The 17,303-nt window shown below is 41.7% G+C and overlaps 1 protein-coding gene across 5 annotated transcripts in view; it reads right to left on the reverse strand.

Moving 5' to 3' along the window:
* The window catches only part of Cyp3a71-ps (cytochrome P450, family 3, subfamily a, polypeptide 71, pseudogene), a 71,260-nt gene that overhangs the window by 27,464 nt on the left and 26,493 nt on the right, over window positions 1-17,303 (reverse strand). For all 5 annotated transcript variants that reach the window (XR_015634638.1, XR_015634639.1, XR_015634636.1 and 2 more), the window contains 4 exons: window positions 4,638-4,751; window positions 4,473-4,561; window positions 4,066-4,214; window positions 958-1,085 (listed from right to left, as the gene is read on the reverse strand). Coding sequence is in view for 1 of the 5 variants with exons in the window: in XM_087579655.1 (XP_087435781.1) it covers window positions 958-1,085; window positions 4,066-4,214; window positions 4,473-4,561; window positions 4,638-4,751 (480 nt within the window). In the remaining 4 variants the exon portion in view is untranslated. The remainder of the gene's footprint in view (window positions 1-957; window positions 1,086-4,065; window positions 4,215-4,472; window positions 4,562-4,637; window positions 4,752-17,303) is intronic.

Consider the following 17,303-nt stretch of genomic DNA (forward strand, 5'->3'; position numbering starts at 1 on the left):
GAATAGAAACCATGACCAATGTAAGTTTTATAAAAGACAACATTTAATTGGAGCTGGCTTAAAGGTTCAGAAGTTCAGCCCATTATTGGCAAAGCGGAAGCATGGCTGCATCCAGGCAGGCATGGTTCAGGAGGAGCTGAATTCTACATGTTCATTCAAAGGAAGCCAGGAACTGACTGAACATCCTCAGGAAGCTAGGAGAAGGTCTCAAAGCTTATTCCCAACAGTGACACACTTCCTTCAACAAAGTCACAGCTTCTGGGGTTGGGGATTTAGCTCAGTGGTAGAGCGCTTGCCTAGCAAGCGCATGGCCCTGGGTTCGGTCCCCAGCTCCGAAAAAAAAAAAACAAAGTCACAGCTTCTAATAGTGCCCCTCCCAGGGCCAACCATATACAAACACTCACACCCACTAAATCCAACTAGTGATGTGCATACATGCATGGCTGTGGGGCCATCAACTGCCACATGGGAAAAATACCAGTGTCCATGACCTCCCTCTACTGATGTCAACTCCCAGTTGTTCCTCAGAAAAAGTCAGAGCTTAGAGATATCCTGTCCCATCCATGCTGGAGTTTTGACAGTCTTGATCATGTTCAGGTCTTATACCATGTCAATTATTTTTTCATTCCTTATGCAGGATATTGTAGCTTTCATTCCCATTGATAAGAATTAATTCCTGGCTTATTATCAATCATTTTTGAAAAGTCCAACTTCTCCCCCAGAAAATCTATTCTTTCTCTGTATTTAAATCTAGCCTTTCTACCTGCCATTAAAACACAGCTGAAATGTTCACAGGCCAACGTGTTATAAAACTGTGACCCTCTCTTTTTTTTTCCTTTTCTTTTTTCCGGAGCTGGGGACCGAACCCAGGGCCTTGCGCTTGCTAGGCAAGTGCTCTACCACTGAGCCAAATCCCCAGCCCCAACTGTGACCCTCTCATGAAGCCATATTTATTACCTTCTGCTTAGAATCCAGGTGGGATTCCTTCATACTGTACACAAAGTTTTTGAAAAATGCTATTGAATCCTTTGGGAACACGGAGATATTTAACATATCATATATTGGCTTGAGGAATGGAAACAGTTCTGGAAAAGAAAACAGATAAGTTTTCATCAAAATTCAAGTTTTGTTTAAATAAATCATAAAGCAATCCCAAGAATGAGTCACCAAAGTTCCAACAAGAAGCCATCTCTCCATGATCTTGCTCACATCGAGTCAGCACAATACTGCTGCTTCCATACTTTGGAGTAGCCAAAGCTGCAACCTGATGCTTAAGTTTAGCTCAGTGGCTCTCCTTCATATGGAATGACAAAGAAAATACAAAAGATGGCTCAACTGTTAAAGATTTCTGCAGAAGCAACCTGAGTTTGATCCCTGGATCCCACTCTCTGACGGAAAAGTTGTACTCTGATCTACACAGGCCACACAAAAGCCAAATCATACAGGCATAAAAAGAACAGGCAAGGTTACACAGAGATATCCTGTCTGAAAAAACCCAACCTCAAAGACAGATAAACAAAAAGCAGGAAGATAGAAAAATCACATATTTTCCCTCACTTGCAGATTCTACCCTATATGAGTAACCATGTAAAAAGTTCTGAGGGTAGGTATCATCTAATACTGAGAAAGAGGCACATAGGATAATATTAAGTGATTAGAATGGAATGTAGGCATAGGGACACATGAGCTGTGAATGGAAATACAATTGATAGGAAAAGTATTAAAACCCTAAATGACACACCATGGTCAGTTTTACCCAGAATATCTATAAAAAACAGTTAACACTCCTAGAAGAGCCAGTTTTAAATCCCAGTATCGAAGTGGCTGCTCTCAACCACCTGCAACTCCAGTTCAAGGATAATCAAGGTCCCCTTATGGTCTACTTATGCACTTAATGCATGCAAGCAAAACACCCATACACAGAAAGTAAAAATAAACATAAAAATGATAAAGCCATTAAACTATGCAATTGAAGAACTATCCAGGCAGTGGCAGTGCATTCCTTTAATCCCCGCACTCAGAGGCAGGTTGTCTAGTTGAGTTCAAGTACAGCCTAATCTTCAGAGTGAGTTTCAAGCTACTGAATGATAGACAGAAAAAACCTGATCCTAAAAATAAAGAGAGGTCAGTGGAGGAGATAAAGAGAACAAAGGAGATGGGGCGTGAGAGGGAGAGGAAGAAGATACAAAAACAGATATTAAAACATCAAAGTCTTGCATTTTTGGCAGACATTTACATGTACAGTAGGTACAACTTCTGTAGACAATGTATACTCAATCACTTAATATGTTAAAAAGTCACTTACTTTTTAACTCAGCCATGCTGATTCTGAATATAACAGAAAAACAAATATTTAATCTTATATATGAAGGATCATAGCAGAGAAATTCGTGGCAAACATGTAAGCCTAACATCAATTACCATGAACAGGGAGTATAATTTGCTCATAGACAAAGGACATAGTGACACTTGCTGTATTCAATGTTGTGCTAAATGAAAGATGCCTGTCACACAGACCACATAGTCTATGATCCCATGGACATCAAATGCCCAAAAGACACAGATACAGAGGAAATGATTTGGTGGTTTCTTAGGTCAAGGTGGCTTTAAATTTGCAACATGACTAAAGCATGATTGACATAGAGTAATGAGCCAGGTAAGCCTTCAGTCATTGCTGAATAAGGGGATATTAAGTATTGTACCCGAAATGGAGCAACTATATTGAACATCCCCACCCAGCAAGGCTCAAAGAGCATGATGAAAGAGGGTGTGCAAATAAAGTCAGAGGCAAGAATGTGGTGTGTGGAATACCATATCCCAGACATGGCATGGTCCTCTCTCAGATCAAGCCAATGATATTGGTCAGCATCCTAGCAGGCATCATTGATTGAACTCAACTGGCTACAAAAGCAGATAAAAGGACAGGAAATTGGAATGAAGATGTATCTCCATGTCTAAGAGATGTTGGAAGTAAGAGTTTGGAATGGGCATAATTGAGACAGATGGTATATGTGCATGGCCAGCAAACATGGAGAGTTCTAGACTAAGAGAGAGCCAAAGTTGTATTTATAGGAATTTGTATTTATACAAATGAAAGAATTCTAAAATAAAACCAGGACTTGGAGTTGCACAATGTAAACCCTGGCCTCAAGAGGCAAAGGTAGAGAAATCGCTGTAAGTTCAAGGCCACCCTGGTATACAAGGCAATTTCCAGGTTAGCTTGGACTATGCAATGAGACCATGCCTCAAAGAAAAACAAAGTTCCACCCATTCAGAGCCTTCCCCACATGTGGCCCATACATATACAGCCATCCAATTAGACAAGATAGATGAAGCAAAGAAGTGCAGGCCGACAGGAACCGGATGTAGATCTCTCCTGAGAGGCCCAGCCAGAATACAGCAAATACAGAGGCGATTGCCAGAAGCAAACCACTGAACTGAGAACAGGACCCCCATTGAAGGAATCAGAGAAAGGACTGGAAGATCTTGAAGGAGCTCGAGACCCCATATGAACAACAATGCCAAGCAACCAGAGCTTCCAGGGACTAAGCCACTACCCAAAGACTATACATGGACTGATCCTGGACTCTAACCTCATAGGTAGCAATGAATAGCCTAGTAAGATCACCAGTGGGAGGGGAAGCCCTTGATCCTGCTTAGACTGAACCCCTAGTGAACGCGATTTTTGGGGGAGGGCTGTAATGGGGGGGAGGATGGGGAGGGGAACACCTATAAAGAAGGGGAGGCGGAGGGGTTAGCGAGATGTTGGCCCGGAAACCGGGAAAGGGAATAATAATCGAAATGTAAATAAGAAATACTCAAGTTAATAAAAAAAATTAAAAAAAAAAGAAAAACAAAGTTCCAAAATAGTAGTAATTAGGCTATCTGTCTTTGAATGCGCTGAAAATACTGAACTGTGCCTTTAGGGGATGAATTACGTGACAGGTGAACTGCATACCACTAGAGTCGTTCATTTCGGGAATCCGAAGAAGAGTAAGGTAGAACTGACAAATCTGGCCACAGGGAAGAGCAATGAATCACAAGGCAGAAGAACCATCCACATACCTACTGATATGAACAATGGATCAAAATAATCTAATCTTAAAAATTTCTTGGTTTTCTCCACAAAAGGATCCTTTGGGTTGTTCAGGGAATCAACATTCACGCCAAATGATGTGCTGGTGATCACATCCATGCTGTAGGCACCAAAAATACTGAGGACACAGAGCAATTGGAATAAAACATGCATCAGAGAGTAGGAAAGTATTCATATTCTTGGGAGACAGGTAATGTCAACTCAATATAGACCTAGCCCTTTCCAGCAAACCCATCCTCTACCCATGCAAACTTCTTACTGTCATACTTGTTCCTTTCAAACTGCCTATGTCATCTAGTGTCTAAAGGGGCAAGAACAAACACCTGCACCCCAGTTTCCCCCTCTCCCATGACAACAGTGATGGTCAAGCACTCACTCTTTCACAGAGACAGGCTTGCCTTTCTCTGCCTCTTGCCTCAAGTACTTTACCAAAATGTCTCCATACTGTTTGATGATGGGGAACATCTAAAAAAAGAAAAGCATCCACAGTTAGGATGGGAATTCCAGTCACACAGGCTACAGTTAAAAGAATTGGACTCACCACCTTGAGTTTTCCACTGGTGAACATGGGGGACAGCAAGGCTCTATATCTCTTCCACTCCTCATCCTTTGAGAAAGCAATGGATTTGTTCATGATCCCCATTGGGCCAAGATCCTAGAATCAAAAAAAAAAAAAAAAAAACAGCTTATGAGAAATCAGGTACATACTCAGCTGCCTATTGTGGTTCCAACTTTATATTCCAGGATCCTTTGAAATGTAAATATGTCTGTTGTTAGAAAACTAGGTTCAAGGGTCAGGGAGAAGATTAGAACAGGACTTAGGGGAAGGGGCGGCACAGGTCTTCCTGGTTGCTGCCGCTGCAGAGAGCCCGTGGGCAGCACCCCACGAGCGAACTTGAGCCCCGGGACCACAGGTAAGACCAACTTTTCTGCTGCAAGAAAGCTGCCTGGTGAGCTTGGGACACAGGGAAGCAGAATTCCTCTAGGACCGGGCACGTTCTGTGTTTACCGGAAGTCCCACACCCGCGGATCCCGGCCCGCAGCAGCTCTCTGCCCCCAGACCCTGTGAGAGAGAGACCCAACCGCCTGGTCAGGTGGGCACTCCTGAGGCTGCAGAGCGGAAGAGACCACCAGCACTGCTCACCCCTGCCCACATCCCTGGCCCAAGAGGAAAATGTATAAGGCCTCTGGGCTCCCGTGGGGGAGGGCCCAGGAGCGGCAGGACCCCTGCCAGAGACACCACCAGAACCTGAAGGAAACAGACCGGATAAACAGTTCTCTGCACCCAAATCCCGTGGGAGGGAGAGCTGAACCTTCAGAGAGGCAGACAAGCCTGGGAAACCAGAAGAGACTGTTCTCTGCACACACATCTCGGACGCCAGAGGAAAAAGCCAAAGACCATCTGGAACCCTGGTGCACTGAAGCTCCCGGAAACGGCGGCACAAGTCTTCCTGGTTGCTGCCGCTGCAGAGAGCCCGTGAGCAGCACCCCACGAGCGAACTTGAGCCTCGGAACCACATATAAGACCAACTTCTCTGCTGCAAGAAAGCTGCCTGGTGAACTCAAGACACAGGCCCACAGGAACAGCTGAAGACCTGTAGAGAGGAAAAACTACACGACCGAAAGCAGAACACTCTGTCCCCATAACTGACTGAAAGAGAGGAAAACAGGTCTACAGCACACCTGACACACAGGCTTATAGGACAGTCTAGCCACTGTCAGAAATAGCAGAACAAAGAAACACTAGAGATAATCTGATGGCGAGAGGCAAGCGCAGGAACCCAAGAAACAGAAACCAAGACTACATGGCACCATCGGAGCCCAATTCTCCCATCAAAACAAACATGGAATATCCAAACACACCAGAAAAGCAAGATCTAGTTTCAAAATCATTTTTGATCATGATGCTGGAGGACTTCAAGAAAGACGTGAAGAACTCCCTTAGAGAACAAGTAGAAGCCTACAGAGAGGAATCGCAAAAATGCCTGAAAGAATCGCAAAAATCCCTGAAAGAATTCCAGGAAAACATAAATAAACAAGTAGAAGCCCATAGAGAGGAGACACAAAAATCCCTGAAAGAATTCCAGAAAAACATAAATAAACAAGTAGAAGCCCATAGAGAGGAGACACAAAAATCCCTGAAAGAATTCCAGGAAAACACAATCAAACAGTTGAAGGAATTAAAAATGGAAATAGAAGCAATCAAGAAAGAACACATGGAAACAACCCTGGATATAGAAAACCAAAAGAAGAGACAAGGAGCTGTAGATACAAGCTTCACCAACAGAATACAAGAGATGGAAGAGAGAATCTCAGGAGCAGAAGATTCCATAGAAATCATCGACTCAACTGTCAAAGATAATGTAAAGCGGAAAAAGCTACTGGTCCAAAACATACAGGAAATCCAGGACTCAATGAGAAGATCAAACCTAAGGATAATAGGTATAGAAGAGAGTGAAGACTCCCAGCTCAAAGGACCAGTAAATATCTTCAACAAAATCATAGAAGAAAACTTCCCTAACCTAAAAAAAGAGATACCCATAGACATACAAGAAGCCTACAGAACTCCAAATAGATTGGACCAGAAAAGAAACACCTCCCGTCACATAATTGTCAAAACACCAAACGCACAAAATAAAGAAAGAATATTAAAAGCAGTAAGGGAAAAAGGTCAAATAACATATAAAGGGAGACCTATCAGAATCACACCAGACTTCTCGCCAGAAACTATGAAGGCCAGAAGATCCTGGACTGATGTCATACAGACCCTAAGAGAACACAAATGCCAGCCCAGGTTACTGTATCCAGCAAAACTCTCAATTAACATTGATGGAGAAACCAAGATATTCCATGACAAAACCAAATTTACACAATATCTTTCTACAAATCCAGCACTACAAAGGATAATAAATGGTAAAGCCCAACATAAGGAGGCAAGCTATACCCTAGAAGAAGCAAGAAACTAATCGTCTTGGCAACAAAACAAAGAGAATGAAAGCACACAAACATAACCTCACATCCAAATATGAATATAACGGGAAGCAATAATCACTATTCCTTAATATCTCTCAATATCAATGGCCTCAACTCCCCAATAAAAAGACATAGATTAACAAACTGGATACGCAACGAGGACCCTGCATTCTGCTGCCTACAGGAAACACAGCTCAGAGACAAAGACAGACACTACCTCAGAGTGAAAGGCTGGAAAACAACTTTCCAAGCAAATGGTCAGAAGAAGCAAGCTGGAGTAGCCATTCTAATATCAAATAAAATCAATTTCCAACTAAAAGTCATCAAAAAAGATAAGGAAGGACACTTCATATTCATCAAAGGAAAAATCCACCAAGATGAACTCTCAATCCTAAATATCTATGCCCCAAATACAAGGGCAACTACATATGTAAAAGAAACCTTACTAAAGCTCAAAACACACATTGCACCTCACACAATAATAGTGGGAGATTTCAACACCCCACTCTCATCAATGAACAGATCATGGAAACAGAAATTAAACAGTGATGTCGACAGACTAAGAGAAGTCATGAGCCAAATGGACTTAACGGATATTTATAGAACATTCTATCCTAAAGTAAAAGGATATACCTTCTTCTCAGCTCCTCATGGTACTTTCTCCAAAATTGACCATATAATTGGTCAAAAAACGGGCCTCAACAGGTACAGAAAGATAGAAATAATCCCATGCGTGCTATCAGACCACCACGGCCTAAAACTGGTCTTCAATAACAATAAGGGAAGAATGCCCACATATACGTGGAAATTGAACAATGCTCTACTCAATGATAACCTGGTCAAGGAAGAAATAAAGAAAGAAATTAAAAACTTTTTAGAATTTAATGAAAATGAAGATACAACATAGCCAAACTTATGGGACACACTGAAAGCTGTGCTAAGAGGAAAACTCATAGCGCTGAGTGCCTGCAGAAAGAAACAGGAAAGAGCATATGTCAGCAGCTTGACAGCACACCTAAAAGCTCTAGAACAAAGAGAAGCAAATACACCCAGGAGGAGTAGAAGGCAGGAAATAATCAAACTCAGAGCTGAAATCAACCAAGTAGAAACAAAAAGGACCATAGAAAGAATCAACAGAACCAAAAGTTGGTTCTTTGAGAAAATCAACAAGATAGATAAACCCTTAGCCACACTAACGAGAGGACACAGAGAGTGCGTCCAAATTAACAAAATCAGAAATGAAAAGAGAGACATAACAACAGATTCAGAGGAAATTCAAAAAATCATCAGATCTTACTATAAAAACCTATATTCAACAAAACTTGAAAATCTTCAGGAAATGGACAATTTGCTAGACAGATACCAGGTATCGAAGTTAAATCAGGAACAGATAAACCAGTTAAACAACCCCATAACTCCTAAGGAAATAGAAGCAGTCATTAAAGGTCTCCCAACCAAAAAGAGCCCAGGTCCAGACGGGTTTAGTGCAGAATTCTATCAAACCTTCATAGAAGACCTCATACCAATATTATCCAAACTATTCCACAAAATTGCAACAGATGGAGCACTACCGAATTCCCTCTATGAAGCCACAATTACTCTTATACCTAAAACACACAAAGACACAACAAAGGAAGAGAACTTCAGACCAATTTCCCTTATGAATATTGACGCAAAAATACTCAATAAAATTCTGGCAAACAGAATCCAAGAGCACATCAAAACAATCATCCACCATGATCAAGTAGGCTTCATCCCAGGCATGCAGGGATGGTTTAATATAAGGAAAACCATCAACGTGATCCATTATATAAACAAACTGAAAGAACAGAACCACATGATCATTTCATTAGATGCTGAGAAAGCATTTGACAAAATTCAACACCCCTTCATGATAAAAGTCCTGGAAAGAATAGGAATTCAAGGCCCATACCTAAACATAGTAAAAGCCATATACAGCAAACCAGTTGCTAACATTAAACTAAATGGAGAGAAACTTGAAGCAATCCCACTAAAATCAGGGACTAGACAAGGCTGCCCACTCTCTCCCTACTTATTCAATATAGTTCTTGAAGTTCTAGCCAGAGCAATCAGACAACAAAAGGAGATCAAGGGGATACAGATCGGAAAAGAAGAAGTCAAAATATCACTATTTGCAGATGACATGATAGTATATTTAAGTGATCCCAAAAGTTCCACCAGAGAACTACTAAAGCTGATAAACAACTTCAGCAAAGTGGCTGGGTATAAAATTAACTCAAATAAATCAGTTGCCTTCCTCTATACAAAAGAGAAACAAGCCGAGAAAGAAATTAGAGAAACGACACCCTTCATAATAGACCCAAATAATATAAAGTACCTCGGTGTGACTTTAACCAAGCAAGTAAAAGATCTGTACAATAAGAACTTCAAGACACTGAGGAAAGAAATTGAAGAAGACCTCAGAAGATGGAAAGATCTCCCATGCTCATGGATTGGCAGGATTAATATAGTAAAAATGGCCATTTTACCAAAAGCAATCTACAGATTCAATGCAATCCCCATCAAAATACCAATCCAATTCTTCAAAGAGTTAGACAGAACAATTTGCAAATTCATCTGAAATAACAAAAAACCCAGGATAGCTAAAGCTATCCTCAACAATAAAAGGACTTCAGGGGGAATCACTATCCCTGAACTCAAGCAGTATTACAGAGCAATAGTCATAAAAACTGCATGGTATTGGTACAGAGACAGACAGATAGACCAATGGAATAGAATTGAAGACCCAGAAATGAACCCACACACCTATGGTCACTTGATTTTTGACAAAGGAGCCAAAACCATCCAATGGAAAAAAGATAGCATTTTCAGCAAATGGTGCTGGTTCAACTGGAGGGCAACATGTAGAAGAATGCAGATCGATCCATCCTTATCACCCTGTACAAAGCTTAAGTCCAAGTGGATCAAGGACCTCCACATCAAACCAGACACACTCAAACTAATAGAAGAAAAACTAGGGAAGCATCTGGAACACATGGGCACTGGAAAAAATTTCCTGAACAAAACACCAATGGCTTATGCTCTAAGATCAAGAATCGACAAATGGGATCTCATAAAACTGCAAAGCTTCTGTAAGGCAAAGGACACGGTGGTTAGGACAAAACGGCAACCAACAGATTGGGAAAAGATCTTTACCAATCCTACAACAGATAGAGGCCTTATATCCAAAATATACAAAGAACTCAAGAAGTTAGACCGCAGGGAAACAAATAACCCTATTAAAAAATGGGGTTCAGAGCTAAACAAAGAATTCACAGCTGAGGAATGCCGAATGGCGGAGAAACACCTAAAGAAATGTTCAACATCTTTAGTCATAAGGGAAATGCAAATCAAAACAACCCTGAGATTTCACCTCACACCAGTGAGAATGGCTAAGATCAAAAACTCAGGTGACTGCTCCCGGAAGGGGCGGCACAGGTCTTCCTGGTTGCTGCCGCTGCAGAGAGCCCCTGGGCAGCACCCCACGAGCGAACTTGAGCCTCGGGACCACAGGTAAGACCAAATTTTCTGCTGCAAGTAAGCTGCCTGGTGAGCTTGGGACACACGGAAGCAGAATTTCTCTAGGACCGGGCACGTTCTGTGTTTACCGGAAGTCCCACACCCGCCGATCCCGGCCCGCAGCAGCTCTCTGCTCCCAGACCCGGTGAGAGAGAGACCCAACCACCTGGTCAGGTGGGCACTCCTGAGGCTGCAGAGCGGAAGAGACCACCAACACTGCTCACCCCTGCCCACATCCCTGGCCCAAGAGGAAACTGTATAAGGCCTCTGGGCTCCCGTGGGGGAGGGCCCAGGAGCGGCAGGACCCCTGCCAGAGACACCGCCGGACCCTGAAGGAAACAGACCGGATAAACAGTTCTCTGCACCCAAATCCCGTGGGAGGGAGAGCTAAACCTTCAGAGAGGCAGACAAGCCTGGGAAACCAGAAGAGACTGCTCCCTGCACACACATCTCGGACGCCAGAGGAAAAAGCCAAAGACCATCTGGAACCCTGGTGCACTGAAGCTCCCGGAAGGGGCGGCACAGGTCTTCCTGGTTGCTGCCGCTGCAGAGAGCCCCTGGACAGCACCCCACGAGCAGACCTGAGCCTCGGGACCACAGGTAAGACCAAATTTTCTGCTGCAAGAAAGCTGCCTGGTGAACTCAAGACACAGGCCCACAGGAACAGCTGAAGACCTGTAGAGAGGAAAAACTACACGCCCGAAAGCAGAACACTCTGTCCCCATAACTGACTGAAAGAGAGGAAAACAGGTCTACAGCACTCCTGACACACAGGCTTATAGGACAGTCTAGCCACTGTCAGAAATAGCAGAACAAAGTAACACTAGAGATAATCTGATGGCGAGAGGCAAGCGCAGGAACCCAAGCAACAGAAACCAAGACTACATGCCATCATCGGAGCCCAATTCTCCCACCAAAACAAACATGGAATATCCAAACACACCAGAAAAGCAAGATCTAGTTTCAAAATCATATTTGATCATGATGCTGGAGGACTTCAAGAAAGACCTGAACACACTTAGGGAAGCACAGGAAAACATTAATAAACAAGTAAAAGCCTACAGAGAGGAATCGCAAAAATCCCTGAAAGAATTCCAGGAAAACACAATCAAACAGTTGAAGGAATTAAAAATGGAAATAGAAGCAATCAAGAAAGAACACATGGAAACAACCCTGGATATAGAAAACCAAAAGAAGAGACAAGGAGCTGTAGATAAAAGCTTCACCAACAGAATACAAGAGATGGAAGAGAGAATCTCAGGAGCAGAAGATTCCATAGAAATCATTGACTCAACTGTCAAAGATAATGTAAAGCGGAAAAAGCTACTGGTCCAAAACATACAGGAAATCCAGGACTCAATGAGAAGATCAAACCTAAGGATAATAGGTATAGAAGAGAGTGAAGACTCCCAGCTCAAAGGACCAGTAAATATCTTCAACAAAATCATAGAAGAAAACTTCCCTAACCTAAAAAAAGAGATACCCATAGACATACAAGAAGCCTACAGAACTCCAAATAGATTGGACCAGAAAAGAAACACCTCCCGTCACATAATTGTCAAAACACCAAACGCACAAAATAAAGAAAGAATATTAAAAGCAGTAAGGGAAAAAGGTCAAGTAACATATAAAGGCAGACCTATCAGAATCACACCAGACTTCTCGCCAGAAACTATGAAGGCCAGAAGATCCTGGACTGATGTTATACAGACCCTAAGAGAACACAAATGCCAGCCCAGATTACTGTATCCAGCAAAACTCTCAATTAACATTGATGGAGAAACCAAGATATTCCATGACAAAACCAAATTTACACAATATCTTTCTACAAATCCAGCACTACAAAGGATAATAAATGGTAAAGCCCAACATAAGGAGGCAAGCTATACCCTAGAAGAAGCAAGAAACTAATCGTCTTGGCAACAAAACAAAGAGAATGAAAGCACACAAACATAACCTCACATCCAAATATGAATATAACGGGAAGCAATAATCACTATTCCTTAATATCTCTCAATATCAATGGCCTCAACTCCCCAATAAAAAGACATAGATTAACAAACTGGATACGCAACGAGGACCCTGCATTCTGCTGCCTACAGGAAACACACCTCAGAGACAAAGACAGACACTACCTCAGAGTGAAAGGCTGGAAAACAACTTTCCAAGCAAATGGTCAGAAGAAGCAAGCTGGAGTAGCCATTCTAATATCAAATAAAATCAATTTCCAACTAAAAGTCATCAAAAAAGATAAGGAAGGACACTTCATATTCATCAAAGGAAAAATCAACCAAGATGAACTCTCAATCCTAAATATCTATGCCCCAAATACAAGGGCACCTACATACGTAAAAGAAACCTTACTAAAGCTCAAAACACACATTGCACCTCACACAATAATAGTGGGAGATTTCAACACCCCACTCTCATCAATGGACAGATCATGGAAACAGAAATTAAACAGTGATGTAGACAGACTAAGAGAAGTCATGAGCCAAATGGACTTAACGGATATTTATAGAACATTCTATCCTAAAGCAAAAGGATATACCTTCTTCTCAGCTCCTCATGGTACTTTCTCCAAAATTGACCACATAATTGGTCAAAAAACGGGCCTCAACAGGTACAGAAAGATAGAAATAATCCCATGCGTGCTATCGGACCACCACGGCCTAAAACTGGTCTTCAATAACAATAAGGGAAGAATGCCCACATATACGTGGAAATTGAACAATGCTCTACTCAATGATAACCTGGTCAAGGAAGAAATAAAGAAAGAAATTAAAAACTTTTTAGAATTTAATGAAAATGAAGATACAACATACTCAAACTTATGGGACACAATGAAAGCTGTGCTAAGAGGAAAACTCATAGCGCTGAGTGCCTGCAGAAAGAAACAGGAAAGAGCATATGTCAGCAGCTTGACAGCACACCTAAAAGCTCTAGAACAAAAAGAAGCAAATACACCCAGGAGGAGTAGAAGGCAGGAAATAATCAAACTCAGAGCTGAAATCAACCAAGTAGAAACAAAAAGGACCATAGAAAGAATCAACAGAACCAAAAGTTGGTTCTTTGAGAAAATCAACAAGATAGATAAACCCTTAGCCAGACTAATGAGAGGACACAGAGAGTGCATCCAAATTAACAAAATCAGAAATGAAAAGGGAGACATAACTACAGATTCGGAGGAAATTCAAAAAATCATCAGATCTTACTATAAAAACCTATATTCAACAAAATTTGAAAATCTTCAGGAAATGGACAATTTGCTAGACAGATACCAGGTATCGAAGTTAAATCAGGAACAGATAAACCAGTTAAACAACCCCATAACTCCTAAGGAAATAGAAGCAGTCATTAAAGGTCTCCCAACCAAAAAGAGCCCAGGTCCAGACGGGTTTAGTGCAGAATTCTATCAAACCTTCATAGAAGACCTCATACCAATAATATCCAAACTATTCCACAAAATTGCAACAGATGGAGCCCTACCGAATTCCTTCTACGAAGCCACAATTACTCTTATACCTAAACCACACAAAGACACAACAAAGAAAGAGAACTTCAGACCAATTTCCCTTATGAATATCGACGCAAAAATACTCAATAAAATTCTGGCAAACCGAATTCAAGAGCACATCAAAACAATCATCCACCATGATCAAGTAGGCTTCATCCCAGGCATGCAGGGATGGTTTAATATACGGAAAACCATCAACGTGATCCATTATATAAACAAACTGAAAGAACAGAACCACATGATCATTTCATTAGATGCTGAGAAAGCATTTGACAAAATTCAACACCCCTTCATGATAAAAGTCCTGGAAAGAATAGGAATTCAAGGCCCATACCTAAACATAGTAAAAGCCATATACAGCAAACCAGTTGCTAACATTAAACTAAATGGAGAGAAACTTGAAGCAATCCCACTAAAATCAGGGACTAGACAAGGCTGCCCACTCTCTCCCTACTTATTCAATATAGTTCTTGAAGTTCTAGCCAGAGCAATCAGACAACAAAAGGAGATCAAGGGGATACAGATCGGAAAAGAAGAGGTCAAAATATCACTATTTGCAGATGATATGATAGTATATTTAAGTGATCCCAAAAGTTCCACCAGAGAACTACTAAAGCTGATAAACAACTTCAGCAAAGTGGCTGGGTATAAAATTAACTCAAATAAATCAGTTGCCTTCCTCTATACAAAAGAGAAACAAGCCGAGAAAGAAATTAGGGAAACGACACCCTTCATAATAGACCCAAATAATATAAAGTACCTCGGTGTGACTTTAACCAAGCAAGTAAAAGATCTGTACAATAAGAACTTCAAGACACTGAGGAAAGAAATTGAAGAAGACCTCAGAAGATGGAAAGATCTCCCATGCTCATGGATTGGAAGGATTAATATGGTAAAAATGGCCATTTTACCAAAAGCAATCTACAGATTCAATGCAATCCCCATCAAAATACCAATCCAATTCTTCAAAGAGTTAGACAGAACAATTTGCAAATTCATCTGGAATAACAAAAAACCCAGGATAGCTAAAGCTATCCTCAACAATAAAAGGACTTCAGGGGGAATCACTATCCCTGAACTCAAGCAGTATTACAGAGCAATAGTCATAAAAACTGCATGGTATTGGTACAGAGACAGACAGATAGACCAATGGAATAGAATTGAAGACCCAGAAATGAACCCACACACCTATGGTCACTTGATTTTTGACAAAGGAGCCAAAACCATCCAATGGAAAAAAGATAGCATTTTCAGCAAATGGTGCTGGTTCAACTGGAGGGCAACATGTAGAAGAATGCAGATCGATCCATCCTTATCACCCTGTACAAAGCTTAAGTCCAAGTGGATCAAGGACCTCCACATCAAACCAGACACACTCAAACTAATAGAAGAAAACCTAGGGAAGCATCTGGAACACATGGGCACTGGAAAAAATTTCCTGAACAAAACACCAATGGCTTATGCTCTAAGATCAAGAATCGACAAATGGGATCTCATAAAACTGCAAAGCTTCTGTAAGGCAAAGGACACGGTGGTTAGGACAAAACGGCAACCAACAGATTGGGAAAAGATCTTTACCAATCCTACAACAGATAGAGGCCTTATTTCCAAAATATACAAAGAACTCAAGAAGTTAGACCGCAGGGAAACAAATAACCCTATTAAAAAATGGGGTTCAGAGCTAAACAAAGAATTCACAGCTGAGGAATGCCGAATGGCGGAGAAACACCTAAAGAAATGTTCAACATCTTTAGTCATAAGGGAAATGCAAATCAAAACAACCCTGAGATTTCACCTTACACCAGTGAGAATGGCTAAGATCAAAAACTCAGGTGACAGCAGATGCTGGCGAGGATGTGGAGAAAGAGGAACACTCCTCCATTGTTGGTGGGATTGCAGACTGGTAAAACCATTCTGGAAATCAGTCTGGAGGTTCCTCAGAAAATTGGACATTGAACTGCCTGAGGATCCAGCTATACCTCTCTTGGGCATATACCCAAAAGATGCCTCAACATATAAAAGAGACACGTGCTCCACTATGTTCATCGCAGCCTTATTTATAATAGCCAGAAAATGGAAAGAACCCAGATGCCCTTCAACAGAGGAATGGATACAGAAAATGTGGTACATCTACACAATGGAATATTACTCAGCTATCAAAAACAACGAGTTTATGAAATTCGTAGGCAAATGGTTGGAACTGGAAAATATCATCCTGAGTGAGCTAACCCAATCACAGAAAGACATACATGGTATGCACTCATTGATAAGTGGCTTTTAGCCCAAATGCTTGAATTACCCTAGATCCCTAGAACAAACGAAACTCAAGACGGATGATCAAAATGTGAATGCTTCACTCCTTTTTTTTTTCTTCTTTATTATTTCTTTTATTTTTTTTATTAACTTGAGTATTTCTTATATACATTTCGAGTGTTATTCCCTTTCCCGGTTTCCAGGCAAACATCCCCCTCCCCCCTCCCCTTCCTTATGGGTGCTCCCCTCCCAACCCTCCCCCCATTGCCGCCCTCCCCCCATAGACTAGTTCACTGGGGGTTCAGTCTTAGCAGGACCTAGGGCTTCCCCTTCCACTGGTGCTCTTACTAGGATATTCATTGCTACCTATGGGGTCAGAGTCCAGGGTCAGTCCATGTATAGTCTTTAGGTAGTGGCTTACTTCACTCCTTCTTTAAATGAGGAAAAAGAATACCCTTGGCAGGGAAGGGAGAGGCAAAGATTAAAACAGAGACTGAAGGAACACCCATTCGGAGCCTGCCCCACATGTGGCCCATACATATACAGCCACCCAATTAGACAAGATGGATGAAGCAAAGAAGTGCAGACCGACAGGAGCCGGATGTAGATTGCTCCTGAGAGACACAGCCAGAATACAGCAAATACAGAGGCGAATGCCAGCAGCAAACCACTGAACTGAGAATAGGTCCCCCGTTGAAGGAATCAGAGAAAGAACTGGAAGAGCTTGAAGGGGCTCGAGACCCCAAAAGTACAACAATGTCAAGCAACCAGAGCTTCCAGGGACTAAGCCACTACCTAAATACTATACATGGACTGACCCTGGACTCTGACCCCATAGGTAGCAATGAATATCCTAGTAAGAGCACCAGTGGAAGGGGAAGCCCTGGGTCCTGCTAAGACTGAACCCCCAGTGAACTAGACTAT

This window comes from Rattus norvegicus, chromosome 12 (genome assembly GCF_021556685.1).
Source record: "Rattus norvegicus strain SHRSP/BbbUtx chromosome 12, alternate assembly SHRSP_T2T, whole genome shotgun sequence".
Lineage (NCBI taxonomy): Eukaryota > Metazoa > Chordata > Mammalia > Rodentia > Muridae > Rattus > Rattus norvegicus.